The sequence below is a fragment of the Condylura cristata genome, unplaced genomic scaffold, assembly GCF_000260355.1.
Source record: "Condylura cristata isolate star-nosed mole 26May11 unplaced genomic scaffold, ConCri1.0 scaffold00068, whole genome shotgun sequence".
In the NCBI taxonomy this organism is placed as follows: domain Eukaryota; kingdom Metazoa; phylum Chordata; class Mammalia; order Eulipotyphla; family Talpidae; genus Condylura; species Condylura cristata.
Window position 1 is genome coordinate 82,324 of NW_004567169.1, and position 19,240 is coordinate 101,563.

At 69.5% G+C, this 19,240-nt stretch overlaps 1 protein-coding gene across 1 annotated transcript in view; it reads right to left on the minus strand.

Annotated features, from left to right (window-relative positions):
• TBCD (tubulin folding cofactor D) overlaps positions 1 to 19,240 on the minus strand; it is a 62,613-nt gene that overhangs the window by 36,810 nt on the left and 6,563 nt on the right. The window contains exons 5-11 of the mRNA XM_012734732.1: positions 14,925 to 15,057; positions 8,696 to 8,741; positions 7,407 to 7,539; positions 5,540 to 5,679; positions 4,956 to 5,016; positions 4,048 to 4,122; positions 2,501 to 2,595 (exon numbers count right to left, since the gene is read on the minus strand). Coding sequence (XP_012590186.1) covers positions 2,501 to 2,595; positions 4,048 to 4,122; positions 4,956 to 5,016; positions 5,540 to 5,679; positions 7,407 to 7,539; positions 8,696 to 8,741; positions 14,925 to 15,057 — 683 coding nt within the window. The remainder of the gene's footprint in view (positions 1 to 2,500; positions 2,596 to 4,047; positions 4,123 to 4,955; positions 5,017 to 5,539; positions 5,680 to 7,406; positions 7,540 to 8,695; positions 8,742 to 14,924; positions 15,058 to 19,240) is intronic.

The following is a 19,240-nucleotide window of genomic DNA, read 5'->3' on the forward strand; positions in this document are numbered from 1 at the left end:
CCGGCCCCGGCCGCAGGAGCACACTGGAGGGGGGCGCAGGTGTGTGTGTCCCGGCGGCTCCGTGCCGGGTCGGGAAGAGAGTCCAGGCCCCGGGGCCAGCGGCCTCCGCAGACAGGCCCACGAGCCTGGCCCGGCGTGGGGGCTTTACTCTGCGGCAGGACACGGCGGAAACGGCGGGGCGCACAGGCTGCCGGGCGCAGGAGGGCTGCAGCGCTGCCCGTCCAGGGGCGCTCAGGGCCCTGCCCGAGGCCCGGGTCAGGCTGTGGGTGCACGCCGGGCTCGGGCCGGCCAGGCACCAGGCTCCGTGGGTCGCACGCGCTGACCACAGAGTGACAGAGGCCACACGTTACGGCGTCAGCACCCTCGGAGAGCAGAGGCGGGGTGCTGACGCCCGGACGGCCTCCCTCCCTGGCTCCACGCCCCAGGACACGAGCCCCGAAGCCCCGGCACGCGGGTGGACAGCAGCAGAGTGGCGGGAGGAAGCAGCCAGCCCTGGAGCAGGCGCTGCCCACGGCACCAAGGACACGCCGGCGGTCTCCTCCGCGGCCCACCGGTGCCTGGCGGGAGGGCACTGCCCCACACGTGCTCCACAGAGGCCCGCAGCCCGGGGACCGCATGACACGAGGACCCTGAACTACAAGGCCGCGGGGGCCAAGGCCGATGGTCCCCACCGTGGCCCAAGCCCAGCCCCACGTCACCTCCCGCAGGCCGGGTGGGCTGGGGGCACCATTCCCCAGAAAGCCTCCTCGCTCGGCACCGGGACACTGCCCCCCCCGACCCGGGGCCGCGGCTCAGACCCACGCAGGCTGGAGCCCAGTGCCATGGCGTCGGCAGGGCAGGCGAGGGCCGCACAGAAGGAGGCGCCGAGCGCCGAGCCCGGGCCCCGGGCGCACAGGCCGAGGGGAGTGCCGAGGCTGGGGTCCGGGGCGCACGGCAGCCCGGCCAGGCCCCTCTCCCCGTAGGCGAGGCTCCCTCAGGGGCTGCGCCCACACGTGGCCTCCAGACCCCTTCCTGAGGCCACCACACACGGCCTCCCAGCGCGTGCTGGCCGCGTGGGGCCGGCGGGCGGCTCTGCAGCCTTCCCAGACCCGCCCGCCCGCCCAGTCACGCCTGTCTTGGCGGCTGCCTCCCGCAGCGGCCCCAGACGGGCCCCGGAGGCTGCTGGATGCCGGTTGGCGTGGGCGCACGGGACACGGGGACCACATCAGCCCCTCTGACAGGCAGAAGGCTGGCCGACACGCAGGCCGGCCCACGGGCAGCGGAAGCGGGAGGCCTCTGCGACTGCCGCTCCTGGTGCGGGTGCTGTGGCTGCTCCCTCCAGGGCTCGCTGTCCACCGGCACCCACTGGGAAGGTGTCGCTTTGAGCCCTCTGGCCACCTCAGATGTTGGTCACCAGCCTCCACTGCTAGAGTGTCACCCCGTGCCCAGACCTGACCGGAGGGTGCACGGGTGTCCCCTTCCATCACCGGTCCCCACCAGGGGGCTGCCCAAGAGGACGCCACCGCAGGGCATAAGACGCCTTGGCTGTGTGGAGGCAGGCGTGGCCCTCGGGAGACGGTCGGGGGCCCCAGGGCGCTGGACCGGCCAGCGGCCGAGTCGTGTCCACACAGCACCTGCGCACAGGCCCCACCACACTCTACTCACGAGGGCCAAGGCACGGGCCCAACCACGCGCACCAGCTCGTGAGTGGACAGTGAGGCCTGTCCGCAGGGTCGACTGCCACCCAAGAGTCAGAGGGACAAGCCTGGCCAGCGCCGCCCAAGGCCAGACGGCAACTGCACTCTGGCCCGTGATGCTGCCTGCAGGTCCACACCACGGACACAGGCCCCCGGCAGCGGCGCATCTTCCACGAGGCCTGAGCGGCATGATCACACGCCACCCGCACAGACGCAAGCCGAGGCCAGGCCAGCAGCAGCCAGCAGAGCCCCGGGCCAGGCCCAGCCGGGCCGGGGAGCAGGGGAGGGGGCGGCCTTGGAACCATGAAAATGTTTTGAAATCGGTGAGGGTGGCGGCTCGAGGCTGAACACCATGGCTGAGAACCACGGCTCTGTGAGGTGGCCGCAGAGGCAGGCAGGGAGTGGACAGAACACACACAGCGTGGGCCTCTGGCTCCAACGCCAGGCTGCTGAGGCCAGGGCCGCACCGGCCCCACGGCCCATCACTCAGCACAGAAGTCGCCTCCCAGGGCTGGGCCACAACCAGGGACCGTCCCATCAGCCTGACCGGCTGCCCATGTGGCCAGGCCTGGGAGTCGGGACATGCGGCCCAAGAGTGGCCGCCCACGGAGCCCCGGCAGGTGCGAGCTGGGCCTCAGGCAGCATGCGGCTGTGGGCCACGGCAGCAGCATCTCACGGCAGCAGCTCTGACGAAAGGCCGCCCTGGAGACAGGCGCCCGGGCCCAGCGCGTGAGAGCGCGTGCGGACGGGGAGGCCGCGCCAGGAGTGGGGAGTGGGGCAGGACGAAGAGCCCCTCCCGCTGCACAGAGCCGAGGGTCACTCACCATCCACCAGCCGAGAAGGGAGCAGCAGGCCTCTTCTGCCCAGTTCTGCCAGGGCCAGGCACCCGCCATGCCAGGCGTTATCGGTCTCCTGGAAGCTGAGGGCACGGGAAGCCTGAGATGCAGAGCGCCATCAGCCCCGGGCGGGGGGTGATCAGTGCGGTCCCATGCTAGGCGACACCCAAGTCTACACGGTGACACCCAGCTTTGTCCTGGGTACCCACCAAGCAGAAGGGTCCAGGGGGTGCTGGGGCCCCAGGCTGCTGGCCAGCCTCTGTGCCAGTCCCCCCACTCGGGATGCTTCAGGCACAGGGCCCAGAGCCAGGCCAGGCCACCCACCCACGGTCCCCACTGCTGACCTCAGGGATGCAACTGGAGTCAGAAAGTCAGGACAAAGTGGCCTCGGGAAGGGGCACTAGTGGAAGTACGACGCCAGTGAACACCTGCCCGCGCCGGCAATCAGGCCTGAGCGCAACCACTGTAACAGAACTGGAGCGGCTGGGGCGGCGGCTGGGGGCCAGGCCAGCAGCTGCCCCACTGCCGAAGACACCGCGGGGCTCTTGGCTGCATCGGGAAGTCACCCTGACGCCAGGGAAATGTTTGGGAGAGCGGCTGGGCGTCTCCCGCGGGCACGGCCTGGCGCGCACCCACCGGACCAGCGTGGGGCCTCGGACGCCGCGCGACAGGCAGGTGGGCGCCGCTCTCGCGGCGGCTCCGCGGCCGATTCCGAGGGGAGGACTATCAAGGCTCATCGCACGTCCAGCCCAAACGTCAGTCAGCCGCCCGGTGTCCCCGAGGGCTGTGACTGGGAGGAGACCCCTGGCCTTTCAGAGACGCAGCAACCACTGAGTGAGCCTGACGGGCGGACACTGGACAGCCCAGCAGCCTGCAAGGGCCCAGAGGGCCTGGCCGGGGGTGGAAGGGGACCTTCCCCTGCATCGGCGCCCTGGATGACCCAGGAGGTCGGGCTCCGTGCCAGGGAGGGGAGCTGGGCACGGGGCCGGGAGGGCCTGTCTGACGCGGAGGCGGCTCTGGGCCTGGTGGCTGACAGGCTCGCTCAGCGCCTAGACAGCACCTCTGCACCCAGGACCGGGGTCCCTGTGCCATGGGCCACGGCCAGAGACGTGCCCCAACACCTGGCCCGGCACCGCCAGCCCCGTCCTCAGCCAGGTGCACGGCAAGCAGGGCCACGGCGGGACCAGCCCCGGCTCCCGGCCCCAGGCGGCCCGGGCCACCCTCCCCCCATGGCCCGGGGCGGCAGCGTGGCCATCAACTGGGGCCCTGAGCAGGTCGCTCACGGTGCTCACAGCTAACTGCACCGGCGGCCTGGCAGACACACGTCTCCGCGGCCACACAGCCGGAGGGACACGCCACCAGCGGGCCAGGCAGTGTGCGCCCAGACACAGCCAGACCCCAGAGCACACCCAGGGCACTGCCCACGTCCACGTGAACATGCCGCCTGTCCCTGCACACAGGCCCCAGGCCCAGGAGCTCTCACAGCAGAGGGAAACCGCGGCTTCGAGCCGGCGCGCCCGCCCGCCCCGGCCTACCTGAAGCAGTCCAACACGGACCCGACCACGTCGTCCGCCAGCTCTCGGGGCAGCCTGCCCGCCATCCTGCCAATTCTGGAGAAGGGAAGAAGAGCCGCCAGCTCCCCCAGGGCCACCGGGCACAGCCCACAGGCGATGAGCTCCCCCCGGAGCAGCAGGAGAGGGAGGCCAACCCAGGTTCTGCATCGCGCCCTTGGGGAGCACCTCACGCTGGCACTGTCCAGAACCTGAGCAGCCACATGGGCCCCAGGGCAGGCAGCGCCCCCCAGACAAGGCACCAGCTGCCAACCTGGACACGCCGCCCTCTTGCACAGGGGCCGCCTCACTTTATGCTGGACACCGCCTTGCCGGCGCTCGGAGGCTGGGACCCTGCTCAGGCCCGGTTCCGCCCCAGGACCTGTAGGCGGCCCCACAGCCCATCCCGCACCAAACAGACGGGACTCTGGGCTCGGGGCGGCAGCCACAGCGGCAGAAGCAAATTCCCACAGGGAGCCCGCGGGCCCTTCTGCCCTCCCTGAGGCCCCACACAACAGCCCAGGCCTGGGACGAGCCCCCCCCCACGCTCCCCCTCTGCACACAGGTCTCAGGACTCTGAGGGGCCTCGCGTGGCCACGCTCCAGACCCCACCCAGCTGACAGAGCGGTCCAGGCCTCCCAGGCCAGGACGGGCTCTGCTGGCCTGTTGTCCCGGCTGCCGGGAGCGGGGAGTGGGGCCGTGCTGAGGACGTGGGGACCGGAAAAGCAACTTTTGAAGGCAAAGGAGCAACTCGGCCTCTGCCCACAGCGGAGGAAGAGGGGGCTGCAGGCCGTCAGCTGGCCCGGGGGCGCGGGGCAGACGCGCCTGCTCCGGAGGTCGCCGCGGACGGGCAGCTCCAGCGAGCCGCATGGGGACCCCAAGCCAGCACCTACCCTTTGGCCGCAGACCACCGGACAATGGTGTCCTTGTCCTTCAGCCCAACCAGCAGTTGCTCTGCAAGAAGGTGGGGTGGGCCTGAGCAGCAGCGCCGGGCGCCCGCCCCCAGCCTGGAGGCCGGTCCCAGGGCCGCTGCGAGGGAACTTCACTGTGCGTCTAAATGCAGAGCGGGGACCCCCCGCCCACACCCCAAGTCGCCTCAGGAAGCGCCAGGCTGTGTCTAAGCAGCAAAGCCAGGGGGAGGCCTTGCGGAGGAGACGGCGCCAGAGCCTCAGGGGGCCACAGAGGCCACTGCGGCCGGGTCCTCAGGACCTCAGGACGGCCGCCGAGGGCCCAGAGGGCCGGGAGGTGCGGAGGTCTGGAAGTCGGGTCCAGCACGCCCCAGCGGGGCTCAGACAGACCTCGATGGGGGCACCAGGCGGCCAGGGAAGGCACATGGGGTCTCTGTGACCCGCTGCCTTGAACCCCAGGGCCCCCGCCGGACACCTGGGAGCACAGTGGGTGCAGAGCCTCCAGCGGGCGCCCCCACCCGCCCCTCCTGGCCAGGCCCGCCTCCCCGGCTCCCCGGCCGGTGGCGCACCGATCACGCTCTCCACCTCCTCGGGCACGTCATAGTCGGCATCGGCGCTGTCGGGGGACGGGGCCTGCGCCGCGGGCGGGCTCTGGTGCTGGGCCGGGAGCTGCAGGTTGGCAGCCAACGAGCGACAGCCGCGCTGGTACCTGCAGGACAGACACCGGCCCGGCGGTCAGGGCTCCCGGCCTCGAGGGTGAGCGGCCTTACCTCAAGTCAAGAGCCAGCTTCCTCCGCCATGGACGGAAGGGCGTGGCCTCAGCAGCCACGAGGAGGATTCCGGCACAGGCCACAGAACCACGGGGCGCCGGGCAGCGTCGTCACGTTCCCTCCGGCACCACTCTCGCACACGTGGCCCCTGGGACCCCGGGACCAGACGCTGGGCGGGCTGCAGTGCCGAAGGCGGGGTGACGCCCCACGCGGCCGGCGGCCTGGGACCCCACACGGAGTGGCAGGTAGGACCTCAGGTGGGCCCAGGCCTGGCCCTGCCCGAGGTGCCCTCTGAAGTGCTGCCCAGCAACACCAGGCAGAGGGCAGCCCCCTGGTAAGGAGAGCACAGACGCTGGAGAAAGGAACCCCAAATTCTGCACAAAGTCTGATGGTCCCTCAGGAGAGCCCAAGGCAGCAAGTCGGGCAAGACCCCTGCGCTGGCGGACAGAGCAGCGGGGGCAGCAGAGCCGTGGAAACAGGCTGCCGGGCGGGCGTGGCGCCGGGGAGCACCCGAGGGGCGCACAGGGCTGCGGAGGGACTCGGGGCCTCCTGGGCTTCAGAAGGCAGCGCGGCCAGAAGCCCGAGACCAGGCGGGGCTCGGCCCCAAGGAAGAGACAGACACGGAAGATGCTGGGCGGCCGGCGGCGGCGAGCAGGCCCCCGAGGCCCGCGGAAGCCGACGGGCAGGCGCGAAGCTGAGCTGGCCCCTCCCAGGTAAACGCTCAGGGACAAGGGCCGGTCCGCTGCGCATCGATGTGACCGGCTCAGGCCAGACTGGCCACGCTGCTCAGCCCGTCCGGGAGGACGCAGCGAGGGGACAGCAGGGGCCGTCGGCTGTGCTCGCGGCGCCTGGGTGAGGAGAGCGCCCTCAGGGCGACCGGTTCTTCCTGCGGTCACCTCAGTCGGAAACAGCCCCTCCTCCCGGCCCGGAGCCCAGCTACCCCGAGATAGGGCCGGTGCTCCCAGCCGCCATGCCCACCGCCCTCCCCCTGCGCTCCGCCCCCGCCGGGCGCTCGGCGGGCCCCAAGCGCTCAGCCCCAAGCCACCCGCGCCCTCCGGCACGTCCTCCGGGAGTCCCACGGCCAGGCAAGGGCCAGGCTGAGCTTGACCAGATCGCTCCTGCCCATGCCACACACGCTCATCGTTGGAATAAAACTGACGACCATTAAGAGACATCAGAGCCTCCGGGGGGAGCCGCGGGCTGGAGTGCAGCACTGCGGGCAGCCACTGAGAGCGAGTCAGACGCCCACCCGGAGCTGACCACCAGGGCACAGAGCCCTCCCCTGACCCGCCCGCTGCCCCCTCAGCAGTGGACTTCGTCAGTCGGCCTGTTCTGCTCCCCGCTGTGTCTCTGGTGAATCCCCTCACCGCCCCCACACCCCTGGCCTGTACCCCAGTTCTGTGTGCACGGACATTAGGTCTGTGTCTGCGTCAAAGCCACAGCGGCGCCACAGCAGACGCCGATCCCCAGGAGCGGCCAGCACACACCGCGGCCAGGCCACTGTGTGGGCCGGGCTCCCCCGCCGCGCCCGGCCGACTCTCCAGCTGCAGGTCTCGAGGCCAGAAACCCGCCAAAGGGAGCAGCTCCTGTCAGCCAGGCGACGCCGGGGGCCGGGAAGCAGGGAGGGTCGAACGCACTGCCCCCACGCCCGGCTCAGCCTACCCACCTCCACTTGGCCAGTCTGGGCTTCAGGAAGGTCAGGCCCAGCCGCTGCACCAGCTTCACGCCAAGTTTCCGGAGCAGGGTCTGGTTGCTGTCGGGGAGCTTGCACCCGTCCAGGCAGCGGAGCACGGCGGCGGCTGAAACGACAGCACACGGCTGGCAGTGGGCCCCAGCCTGAGGCCTCCCCGTGCCGCCTGCCAGCCTCCGCGCAGCACTGACCCCCAGGACAGCCGCGTCCCGGGAGGGGAGGCCAGCCGGCGGGGCGGGCAGGCAGCGTGGCCGTGGCGGCCCGGGGAGGCACGTGCAGAGGGCGGCGTGGCCGGGCTGGTCAGCAGCCTGGGCAGCGGGGCTGGAGCGGCCCAGCACGGGGCACGCTGCACGCAGGCAGTGGCGCCGCCCACGCCCTACACTGCCAAGGCCAGTTGTGAAACCAAGGGGAGCACCCGGGAGACGGAGGTGGGGAGCATAGGCGCAAGGGTGCGTCAGAGCCCTTCCACGGCGCCCCCAAGCCCCGAAGAGCACACAGAGCCCAACGGGCGCAGCCGGGTCGGATCGGCGTGTGGCCAGGGCAGGCGGGGCCACCCGGGGCCGCGCCCCGTTCTCCGGGGCCCCGCGCTCCAGGAATGCAGGGGCCCAGCAGAGTGAAGGCGAGAAGGTGTAGTGTGTGGGCGCGAGCTCAGTCCATTCGGAGTCCCTCTTCCTCCACACGCTCTTGAAATTGCCCGTAACGCAAAAAAAAAGTGTCCATACGCGTATACGTGTCCACACACACAAGCCCAATCCACGTGTCTTCCCAAACACAGGCCTGTGGGCGGCCTGCGCCCTGGCTTGGCCCGGGGCGGTGGCAGGACCCTCGCCCAGGCTGGGCACAACCCAGCGCTCCCCAGGTGTGGGCACGGGCGGCCCGGCCAAGGCGGGCTCCGGGGCCCGAGGGGCCGGCCAGCCCCTGCCCCGGCCCCGCCCCTGCGGGGAGCCGCCCCGGGCAGCACAGGCGATGCAGGGCCCTTTCCGAGGGAATAACCTGGGGAGGGGGCGTCTTTCCACAAGCTGAGGCTCCCCCGAAAGTAGAGAGAATGAGGCCAACGAGCAGAAGAGGCAGCGGTAGCCATCGGCACAACGGCAGCCCCACCAGCCGGGCCCAGGAGCGCTGGAGTCGCGGCCCGGGGTCGGGGCGGGCCAGGAGCCCAGGGGGGCCACAGCCGCGATCACAGACACAGCGAACTGCAGATCTCTGTGCCCAGGAGACCTCAGGAGACGCAAAGCCCACATCACACAGCCTGCGCGGGAACTCACCAAAGGGCAGGCAGTCCTCACGTTTCCCGTGCTTAAATATCTGCGCCTAAGAAGAAAAACAGGAATGAGAGCACGCATAAATCGTCCCAACAAGCAGGTGTTGCCAGAGTTTTACCCTAAACGCCACCAAGCAGCAACAGGCCAGATGCAGGCACAGCGAGAGACCGGGCAGGCGCCCCGGAGCACGTGCTCACCTCAGACGCCCAGCTGGGCCCGCCCACCGAGCGCAGGGTGAGGGCCCACGGGCGAGACAGCCCGTTCCCCTGCCCCGGCTCCTGCAGGGCGCGGGGCCTCGGTGGGTGGGGCTGAGGGGCCTCCCTGCAGCCCGCTGAGCGGAGGGCGAGCGCCCTCCTGGGCAGGCGCCGGCTCTGCGCTCCGGTTTCAAGCCACGAGGCAGGGAAGACAGGAGAGGAACAGTTGTAATAAGGTAAAAACGTAAACAGTAAACAACTATGAACCAGAAACACTTTATGGGGTGGGAGGGGGACGGGATCAGGACTGGGGTGGGTCGAGTGCACGGGACTGTGCGGACGCCCATGGAGATTGCACCGGAGATGGGAAAAAAACGCAAATGTGAAGAATGACGTAAAAAAAAAAAAACCGTAATAATAAAAAAAAAAAAAAATGCCATGAGGAACACGCAGAATAAACAACGTGCCCGTGGAGAGCATTTTTGGGGTTCTGCGGTGCCCCACCTCTGGGCATTCAGCATGCAAAGGTCACTCTCTCCTCGCTGTCGTCGCGCTCACGTCTGGGCGCCGGCCTGGGCCGGGCAGGACCATCGCGGCGCTCTGCGGCAGGCCGTCCGCTCGTCAGTCCCAGGGGATTTCACTCCTGGTCCCTCCTGTGGCCCCAGCTGGGGTGCCCGGCTGGCCGCCGCCCGGGGCAGAGGCCGTCGCCCCAGGCGTCGTGGCCCCGTGTGAGGCGACTAGATGCCGCCCTGGGGCGGGCCAGGCCTGGGCCCCTGGGGGTGGTGCAGCCTGGGCCGCCGCTCTGAGCCGCTCGGCAGGGCCAGGGCTGGTGCAGAGACCGAGGTGGCCGCAGTGGGACATGGGGGGCACCTGCCGCCACGCCACAGCTCGCTGCCCAGGCGCCCGGCCCGCAGAGCTGGGCCCGGCGAGCCTGCCGCCCTCCTGGCAGGTCTCTCCTGCTGCGGCTGCTGGTGGCCCAGCCTTGGGGGTGGGAAGCCCGAGGCTCCCCGGCTGCCTGGGCGGCGCTGGCCCGTTCCTGAGCAGCTGTGCAGGGAACGGGCCTGGGAGAGGTGGCCGGGCCGCTAGTTCACACGTCCGTCTACCTGCCGCTGGCCAGGCTGCAGTGGGGCCTGTGGGCAGCCGTCCCACCCTGGGTGTGGGCAGGACCCCGCAGCCTGCCAGCATGAGGGCCTTGCTGTGTGTCCTCCTCTGGCCCCGCTGCTTCTCTGCAATGTCCTCTGAGCCAGCGGGACCGGCCTGTGCGGCTCTGTCACACCTGCCTGGTGCTGATGTGGCCAGACACGCTGGGCCGCAGCGTGGGTGACTCTGGGGACAAGCTCGTGAGGTCGGGAGGGTCCGCTGTGTGACGGGCCCTCTGACCCCAGGTGTCCGGCTCTGAGAGCCCTTTATGTCCTGGTGTTGTGTGCTCACACAGGCCCCTGAGCCGCGCAGTCACCGCCATGCTCGTGTCCCGGGGGAGGGCCCGCAGGCGCTCCACAGGGTCTGCGTGGCTCTTGGGGTGGGGCGCCGGGTCCCCTGGCTCCAGCATGGGAGCCTTGGGTGGGGCGGGGAGCCCGGAGCCCCACCTTTCCACACCGTTTCTGCTCTCAGTCTGCGCTTCATGAGACCAAGCCACATGGAGGCAGAGAGGACGGTGCCTCCGGCCTGCTCACCACCGCCCACTGCCCACTCCTGCGAGCTGGTGCAGGCCGCACCCGGCCCCACACGCCAGCGGACCCCAGGGAACGCAGCCTCCAGGAGCCATGCTGCTCCCCCCCCAACCCCACACCCAGTCCGGAGCTGGGAAGCAGCACCAGGCCCCAGAGAGGGCCGGCGGGACCTGAGGGCCGACACGGAGACCTGGGGATGCCACTCAGGGCCACGGCCTGCCGGCCCCACTCACTGCCACACTCCCAGCGCCAGCGGCCAGGAGCACCCCGCACACCCAAGCAGGGCGTCGGGGCCACAGCAGCCGCTGACGCTGGCTGGGAGCCGCCCTGGGCAGCTAGAAACGGGCCCAGGCCAGACCCAGGCAGGGCCAGCCCAACACCGCGGCTGCAGGCTGGCGCCACCAAGCCTGGGTGCTCACGAGGAAGGACTCGTCCTCCGAGCGGGGCTGGTCCAGGCCCTCAGGACCACGACACGAAGGGGAAACGGGAACTCTCACAGGTGGGAAATGGAACCGCTGCACCCAGTTCCCGCTGCACACGACAAACGGCCTGTGAGGCTCCGCGAGGGCCAGCGAGCCCTCGACAGTCCTGCTAAAGTTGCAGCAAACAAGCCACAGCGAACTTTAATTAAACAAAACACGGGAAGGCTGGGTGCAGCAGCGCGCGGGCGTCCAAGCCCCTCCGGCCGGCCAGGCACCACTGGACAGGCCGCCCGTGCCCCAGCTCGACACCGTCCCCCAACTGCCCGGTCAGAAGAGGCAGCGCCTGCCCCACGCAAGTCAGGCTGCAGGCACCGACGCGGCCCCCGGCCGGAAGCTGAGCCCGCCCCCACGGACAGGCTACAAAGGCAGAGGGGCCACCAGCGCACCCCGAAACTTGCAGCAGCAGCCCCGCCCGAGGGCCCGGGGGCTGGGGCCTGCTGCTGGTTTGGGGGAACGGCAGCCCCACCCCAGCCCGAGCCCCAGCACACGTCCGACCTAGGAGACAGCAGCCATCACGCCAGTCCTGAGGGCCCCCCAGGAGCCTGGAGCTGGGTGTGGGGAAGGGTCGCACCACTGCGCGGGGTGTCAGGCCCGGGCCTCAGAGACCGGGAGCCCGAGGCCAAGGGGACAGCGCAGCCAGGCGAGGGTCCAGCCCCTGGGAACGGCCACGGGCCGCTGAGAGCTGTGAGGCCCCACAGCCTGCAGCGGAGGCCACTGACCAGGACCAGGGAGGGCGCAGGCCACGCGGCCCCTTGACCACTCCTGTCACACAGTTCTGCCAGCCGTCGCAGGCGCCTGGTCCAAGCTGCACCCCCGTTCTCGGGTTGTCAGACGCCCCCACGAGTGCGCTGCCTGGGGCTAGGCAGCAGCTCCGCCCAGCCCCAGCGGGAGAGCCAGGCCAGAGCCCAGCCTGGGGCGTCGGCCCAGGCGCAGAGAGCTGCGGGCAGCGCGCCGGGAACACCTGCAGGCTGGGCTCACGCATGCACCCGAGGGGCAGCTCCGGGGCCCGGGCGCTCCCACGGGGCGCCCGGAGCAGCTGGCCCCGCGCAGCGTGGACCCTGCCCTGGGGCGAGGAGGCCAGGGCCGGGCAGGCCGCAGGGTCTCTCCCGCGGTGCATACGCACACCAGCGTTCTACAGGGACAAGGTGTCCGCTTTGGTCAGTGAGAAAATCAAGGAACTTGGCGTCCGTGGTGACGGGAAAGCCGCCCTCTCAGAGAGAAGCAGCGCCCCGGGCAGTGAGGGCACCCGTCGCCCCAGTCAGGGGCCCCCCAGGAGCCTGGCACAAAGGGCCCCGCGGCCCAGAGGGCCCCGCAGCAGGGCTGCCCGCTGCCAGGCCCCACCCACGGCACTAACAAAGGGCTCCCAGCGCCGCAGGCGGTTGCCAAACCCGGCCCTCCCACGAGGGCTGAGGTCACCGGGAGGGAGCGCCCGCCGCAGGGAGCGGCCGGCCCCAGTTTCGACGGTGCTTGCCGGGTCCACCTGTTTCGCCGAGCGCGCACGGACGAGCAGGTGGATGGAAAGGCGGCCAAGTGCATCAAAGGCGACGCGCCACCCCAGACAGCACCTGCACGCCTCGTCACGCAGCGGCCGCCTCCCCGTTCAGGTCTGACGGGCTGTGGTGAAACCGGCTCCACTCCCGGCGCCCAGGGCCAGCCCCGCCCGCTGGTGGCAGCAGCGTCAATTAGGCCAAACTGCTCTTCACAAACAGAAAAGGAAACAGCCGAGCCCAGCGCCAGGCTCGCAGAGGCGGCGGCAGGGCCAGAGCAGGGCGGCGGCCTGGCCCCCGCGGGTGGGCTAACCCACGGCCCCTGCCTGGGCGGGGCCCCCGGACGCCAAATCCCTCTCCTCCTCGGGAACTCGGGGAGCAGCCTGCGGCCAGCAGTGTGTCCCGCCTGGGAAGGGCAGCAGGACCAGGAACGGCCCGAGGGGAGGACACAGTGCCCGAGCAGGCGCCTGTGGCCAGTCCCCTGCGGGTCTGCCCCACGCCTGCCCGCCCTCCTCACCCAAGGCGCCGAGGCGCCGGCCCGCCCAGCCCCACCCAGGCAGGCCTCCGAGACCCGGCCGTGCCAGCCCTGGCCAAGGCACCGACTGGCCGCCGCCTCGCACGGGCAAAGCAGCAGCCCAGGAGGGCAGCTCCCGGCCGGGCACTGCTGGAGGCCGGGGAGCCTGTCGGGAAGGCGGATTTCCCGGGGGACCGGGCTGGCCTCAAGAGGACTCCCCCGCAGGCAGCAGGCGGAGGTGCCTGCCCTTCCTGCAGCCAGAAGACCCAGGCCCCGCAGTCTCCTCTGCCTCTGTGGCCGGGGCTGCCCGCCTGCAGAACCCACTCACACCACGCGCAAAACGCCTCCACCCAGCCTCGCGAGCGCGCCCGGCGCGGTCAGACCACCACAGCAAGGAGACCGAGGCCTAGCAACTACACCCACACGGCTGAACAGCCCCCAGGGCACATCGGCTACCCCACGGTTCTGCCACACCCAGGCGGTCGCCACAGTCTGAAGAGCCTCAGAGAGGCTGAAAAATGAACCGCTGAAATCGACTGTCACCCAAGGAAGCTGAAAGTACAGGCCCTCACGGGAACACCGGCCGGTTCGGACACGCACGGCTCGCAAGGGAAGCCCCTCCCCGAGGCGGGTGCCAGCCCAGGGAAGGGGCGCCGTCCCCCCCAGGCCGGCCGGACAGAGGGCGGGGCAGCGGCTCCGCGGCCGACCCGCGCTCCACGGGAAGGGCCAGGCCACCGGCGAGGCGCCAGGCCAGTGAGAGGGCCAGGGGCAGGGGGCGCGGCGGGTGGGTCTCTGAGGCGCAGTGAGGACCCTGCGGGATGAGGTCGCGGCGCCGGCTGGTGGGCCAGTCCCCGAATGACGCCCTCTGAAGGCGAGCTGCACAGCGGGTGAACTGTTTTCTGAAGACTCTTCCCAACGCTCGTTGTTATTTACAGAGAGGAAGCACAGAAAACAGTTACAACCTCACGAAACAGGAGCCCGGGAACGTTCATTTGTCAGGCTCCTTTTCCCGCTCCTGGACGACGACACCCGTGACGACAAAGGCAATGCCCCAGGGAAACAGGTGATTCGGGACCTGGGCTCCCCAAGAGGGCCGGGCTGCCCAGCCCCAGTGCCCGGCGGCAGGCGCAGGGGTCAGGCCCAGGCCACCCCCAGCCGCTGTCATCATCCCTCCCTGGCCCGGTCCAGCGCCGGCAGCTCGCCAGAACCTGGGCAGCGGGGGGCAGGCGGCGGGCATCAGGGTTGGCAGCCCAAGCGCATGAGGAGCAAGGGAGCCGCCGCAGTGGCAGCAGGAAGGCCTCGGCCAGGAGGCCCGGGCCTGGGCGCTCGGGGCTGCTGGGGGTGAGGGGCAGGCGGCCCCCGCCTGCCTGGGGCCCGGTGGCCGGCCCTTTCCCGCAGCCTCCTCGACCCCTGCTAGCACCTGCAAGGGCCAAAGCCACGTGGCCGCAGAGCAGCTGCCCAAAGGGGAGGCAGCGCCCCCAGCTCCCGGTGGGGGTCCGGCCTGCTGCCCCCAGGGGAGGTGCCCTGACCTGAGTCCTCAGCCAGACCAGACCCAGCCACCTGCCCACTTCCCGGCCCAGCCACTATCTTCCCAGACGCGGCGAGGGCGGGCCGGGCCGGGGCGAGCCCGCCTGCCCAGACGCACCAGGCTCAGCAGTCAGCACTGCCCCCTGGCGGCCACGCGTATCCTCCGCAGGGAGGAAGCCCATCCCGGCTGGCACATCAGGCAGGCCCGCAGGCACGCTGGCCAGAGCCCGGGCCGTGCCAGCAGACTGAGGCATGCTACCAGGCCAGCCACTGAAAACGGACACAAAAGCCAACTATGTGTAACTAGTCCCTGGACCCACAGGCTGACCACTGATGCTGCTCCCACGACAGGGCTTACCAGGGCCTGCAGCGTCCCGTCCATAGCAATGACGCCCTCAATGGTCTGGAAGGAGGAGCGGGCCAGGGTGCACAGGCTCCAGTCCAGGAAACTTGCCATTTTCTTCTGCTTGACATCCGGCCGCGTGACAAACCTGCCAAAGGAAAGCAAGGACGGGTGACCCCTCCCCGGAGGCCCGGGCCCACCGGCCTCCACGCCAGGCGACACCTCTGGCCTGCCCCCTCCAATACACATCAGCCCCGGGCAGCACCCCATGCGCTGCAGCTCACCAGCAGCCCCTCCTCTCTAGCCCGTCCGCCTGGGCACCCCCTTGCAAGGCCTGCCGCAGAGCAGCGCCCCGACCCCGCCCAGCCTGGCGCCCCCAGCCTGCGGCCTCCTGCTGTGCAGCCGCGCCTCCACCTCCCAGGCTCAGCCCCGCCATGGCCGGCTGCCTGCACTGCTCCTGCCTTCCCAAAGCCCCGCCTGGGCCGGCGGCCACCCACAGATCCCACACCTGCAGCCGGCCCCGCAGTGACACCCAGCCGCAAGGCTCGGGCACGCTCGCTTCGGAGCAGAAGGAGCCGCACGCAAACGACGGGGAGAGAAGCCGCCGACCCACAGGGGACGTGCGCCCAGAGGGCACGGGGAAGGCCACTGCTGTGTGGGCAGCAGCAAAGGCCGTGGCCAGGCGAGGAGCGCAGCCAGCTGGGAGCCAAGGCAGACAGGGCCCCGTGGGGACCCCATGGCCTTCCCCAAGCAGCAGCCACCAGAGACGGCCCAGCAGGGCGCCCAGGTTGCCGGCTTATGCGGCAGGCGGGTGAGGCGACGGGCCAGCGGGGTGCTCTGGGGCGGGACAGGCAGCGCTCGGCTCCTCAGGCAGTGCCTGGGCGGCGCGGGCTGGACGCAGGCACAAGCCCGCCAGCCCTGGGGCCTCCGCCACTGGCTGCAGCTGAGCTCAGGCTGCTGGCCTGGCCGCGCCCTCCCCAGGCAAGCTGGGCCCAGCGCTGCTGCACACAGGGGGCAAAGCCCAGCAGGCACAGGGCCACTTCACACACGCTCTCAGCGGCACACTCCCGCGCCACAGCCCCATGACACAGCAGCCACACTGCGGTGGGGGCCCCTCCTGCGTCTCCGGGGCGCTGCGGCCCACAGAACACCGCGGGAGGGCGTGGGACCAGCACCCTTGAAACACCCTTATCCAGGTGCCTCGGCCGCTGCGCCTCTCGCTCACGGGAGCAGCACGCAGCGCCCCTGCAGGACCTCCCACAGCCCCAGTGCCCAGTCCTGTCCTCTCAGCGTGCGGCGTCCCCAGGGCGCCTGGTAGAGCTCATGCGGTGCGGGACGTCCACGTGACGAGAAGAGCGGTTCCCAGGGCTGTCTTTTGGCTGCCCAGTGCCTGCGCCCCGAGGGGCAGGGACCTCCGGGCGCTGGCGGTAAGGCACCTCTGCCCTCCCCAGGGTGTCGGCGGATCTGGAAAGAGCACCCAGAGCATCTCTGGCAACCTGCACTTGGTTGTCTGTGTGAAGACAGGGCATGGGAGCGCCCGGCCTGCAGAAACCGGACCCCAGCCCACTGACCCAGGGTGCCCAGGGTGCAGCCGCAGCCCAGAGCAGAGGGCTCCCTGCAGCGGGACCACACTCCCACGATGCGACCTCCAGGGAGCCCTCCCACGGCCCAGAGCAAATGATGTGGGGGCTGCACGGTGGGCCGGGGGGCAGCCAGGAAACAGGCTGGAACCCCTTCTCATCACGAGGATGTCCTGCTCTGCGTCAAATGTAACAGGCGACTGTGGGACCCCACACCCTGGGAGAGGAGAGGGCCGGGCCCGGGGCTGCGGGGAGGTCCTGTGGGCAGCATGGGACGCGAGGCTCTGGCTACCCTCCAGGAACAAAAGCACACGCGGTCAGTTTCGTAAAATTGCTTTGTACTTTTGTGTCCTTTTATTAAAAAAAAAAAAAAAAAATGCCGCGCACAGCAGAGGCCCCAAGCCAGCAAGAACGGACACCCGACTGACAGGAGCGGCCCGGCCGTGGTCCGAGGTCTCGCGAAGGCTGGCTCAGCTGCCTCTAGCGGTGGCCTTGGACGCAGGCGGGAGCCCCAAGGAACTGCAGAGACGCCCGTTTCCCCAGGCTGCAGACCAGCCCGGGCCCGGGCCCAGGCCAGCAGGACACAGTCCAGACGAGGCGGCGCAGCAGACACAACCCCACACGTGGTCCGCAGCATCGCGCCAGTCGCCAGGCGGGGACAGCGGCGCCAGGCCGCAGCGGGTGAAGAGCCGGCCGCACACCTGCCCCCAAACAGAGGCCGCCACCCTGAGACCCGCGGGCGGCTCTGGGTGCAGGCCCAGAGGGGCAGCAAAGCCCCCGGGGCGGCTGTCCTCAGCCAGCCTGCTGCAGGTGCCCCGGCTGGGGTGAGCCGGCGCGCAGGGAGCACCGCGGGGCAGGGGTAGGCGGGGCCGAGACCGCGGGGCGCAGCCCAGGACTGGGGCGTGGGGGAGGTGACACAAGCTATGCAACATCTGTCAACTGACAGATTCCAGGTAGACAGGGAAAAGCTCTGAAAAACCAGAATTTCCACTGCTAACTTCTGTTACGACCTCCCTTTTTTGTACGATCATAATATCAAGAATATTGTAGCACATCAGTATGTAACTGGATTGCCTTGGCTACCTGGACTGAGCCAAGTACAAGCTGAGCTGCTCCTGGGCAGGAAATTTCTTTGAGTGAAGACAAAAGGCCAGCTCCCGGAGAGATAAGACCCCGGAGCATCAAGACTCCTGGAAAGCTTCCTTGGTCTTTGACAAAAAGCGAATCTTAGATAACTCCCAGGGCAGAAGGACCCATGGACAATTTTCCTAATTTATCAACACAGGTTTTGCTTAATGCATGACTATGTGACTCCCTCCTAATTTACTCTTTTCCCAAAACAGTCACTCACTACTCTCTGCTAGTCTTAATTAACCTTTTCCAACAAACACTGGCTACTCTCTGCTAACCTTAAGTCAGCCATTAGCTTCTCTTTAGACTATCACTGACGACTCTGCTGACACAATTTATTCCTTCCCTAGGACCCCTAAATCCCTGGCTAACAGCTCATCCTTTCCCAGACCCTGAAAGCCATCACAAGGATGGCAAGTGTGCCATAAAGTAGCAGGAGGAGGAGGCACTGTTCCCCTCTTCCCTTAAAACTTTTATGCTGATTTCTTACTGACTTACCTGACGCATTACTGTAACTAACTCTGCTACACAGTATAAACAAACACCTGCAAACAGATGGGCAGCAAGACTTGCACCCAGCTCCGACTCCCGTGTCTTCCTCACTCCCCTTTTCCCTTTTTCTCCTTTTTCCCTTTTTTTAGGAATCTCCGCTGGCCGAGCCTTCCCACCTTAGGGTCCTGCCTGTCTTGCCTCCAGACACCTCAACTGTTGGAGCTGGTCTCCAACAGGGGGGCCCCCGCGCCCGCTGTCGTAGCCCCAGCTGTGGCTGCAGACTCCTGCCTTGGCCACCCAGGTTGCTTAACAGCAGCTGGCGCCCCCCAACTGCAGCCACCCCCAAAGGCAGCGACCACGCTGTGGGCTGCGGCCCTGTTGCAGCCACAAGCCTGTCCGGCGCCGACCTGGGGCTCAAAGGCAGCCCAGAGGCTGAAGCGGCACGAGAGTGGGAGTCGCTGCAGTGGGGAGCGGCCTGGGGCCCCCACCCGCACATGGCACCGCAGCCCGGCAGGGCGCCCGAAGCCCAGATGGTGCTCAGGCGCCCTCTCTGTGCGGCGCTGCCCTGGCCGGCGGGACAGGTGTGGCCACCAGGGAGCCTGGGTGGAAACCCCACCATCAGGCCCCTCTTGGAGGGCACAGCGCTACGTGATCCAGCAAAAGACACACCCGCGAACAGTAATGGTGAGGAGAAAGATCGGTCACAGACACTGGAGTGAGGAAAGCAAGCCGGCCCAGCTCAGGCCAGCTCGCGCGCCGGGAGCGCAGGGGGAGGCGGGACGGCGGCAGCAGGCGGGGCAGGGAGCAGCGCCGAGCAGAGCCGCCAGAAACCCTCGGTGGGACGCGCCAGCACACGGAGGCCCGCGGGGCAGAAGACACCGACTGGGCGGCCGGCAGCTCTCGCGCAGAGGCGGGGAGAGGGAACGCAACGCAGGCCGGGGAAGAGCGCCGCGGCCCTCCAGAAGCAGCGTCCACTTCGTGGCCCCGACGGAGGTGATGGCGGCAAAGAGCCATTCACAGAAGGGGCTGCTGAGCCCTCCGCCGGCAAGCGACCGACCCACGAGGCCCCGCGGCCTCGGAAGGTCCGTGCCTCAGCGCGTCGCCGCGAGGCCACGGAGGACCAAGCCG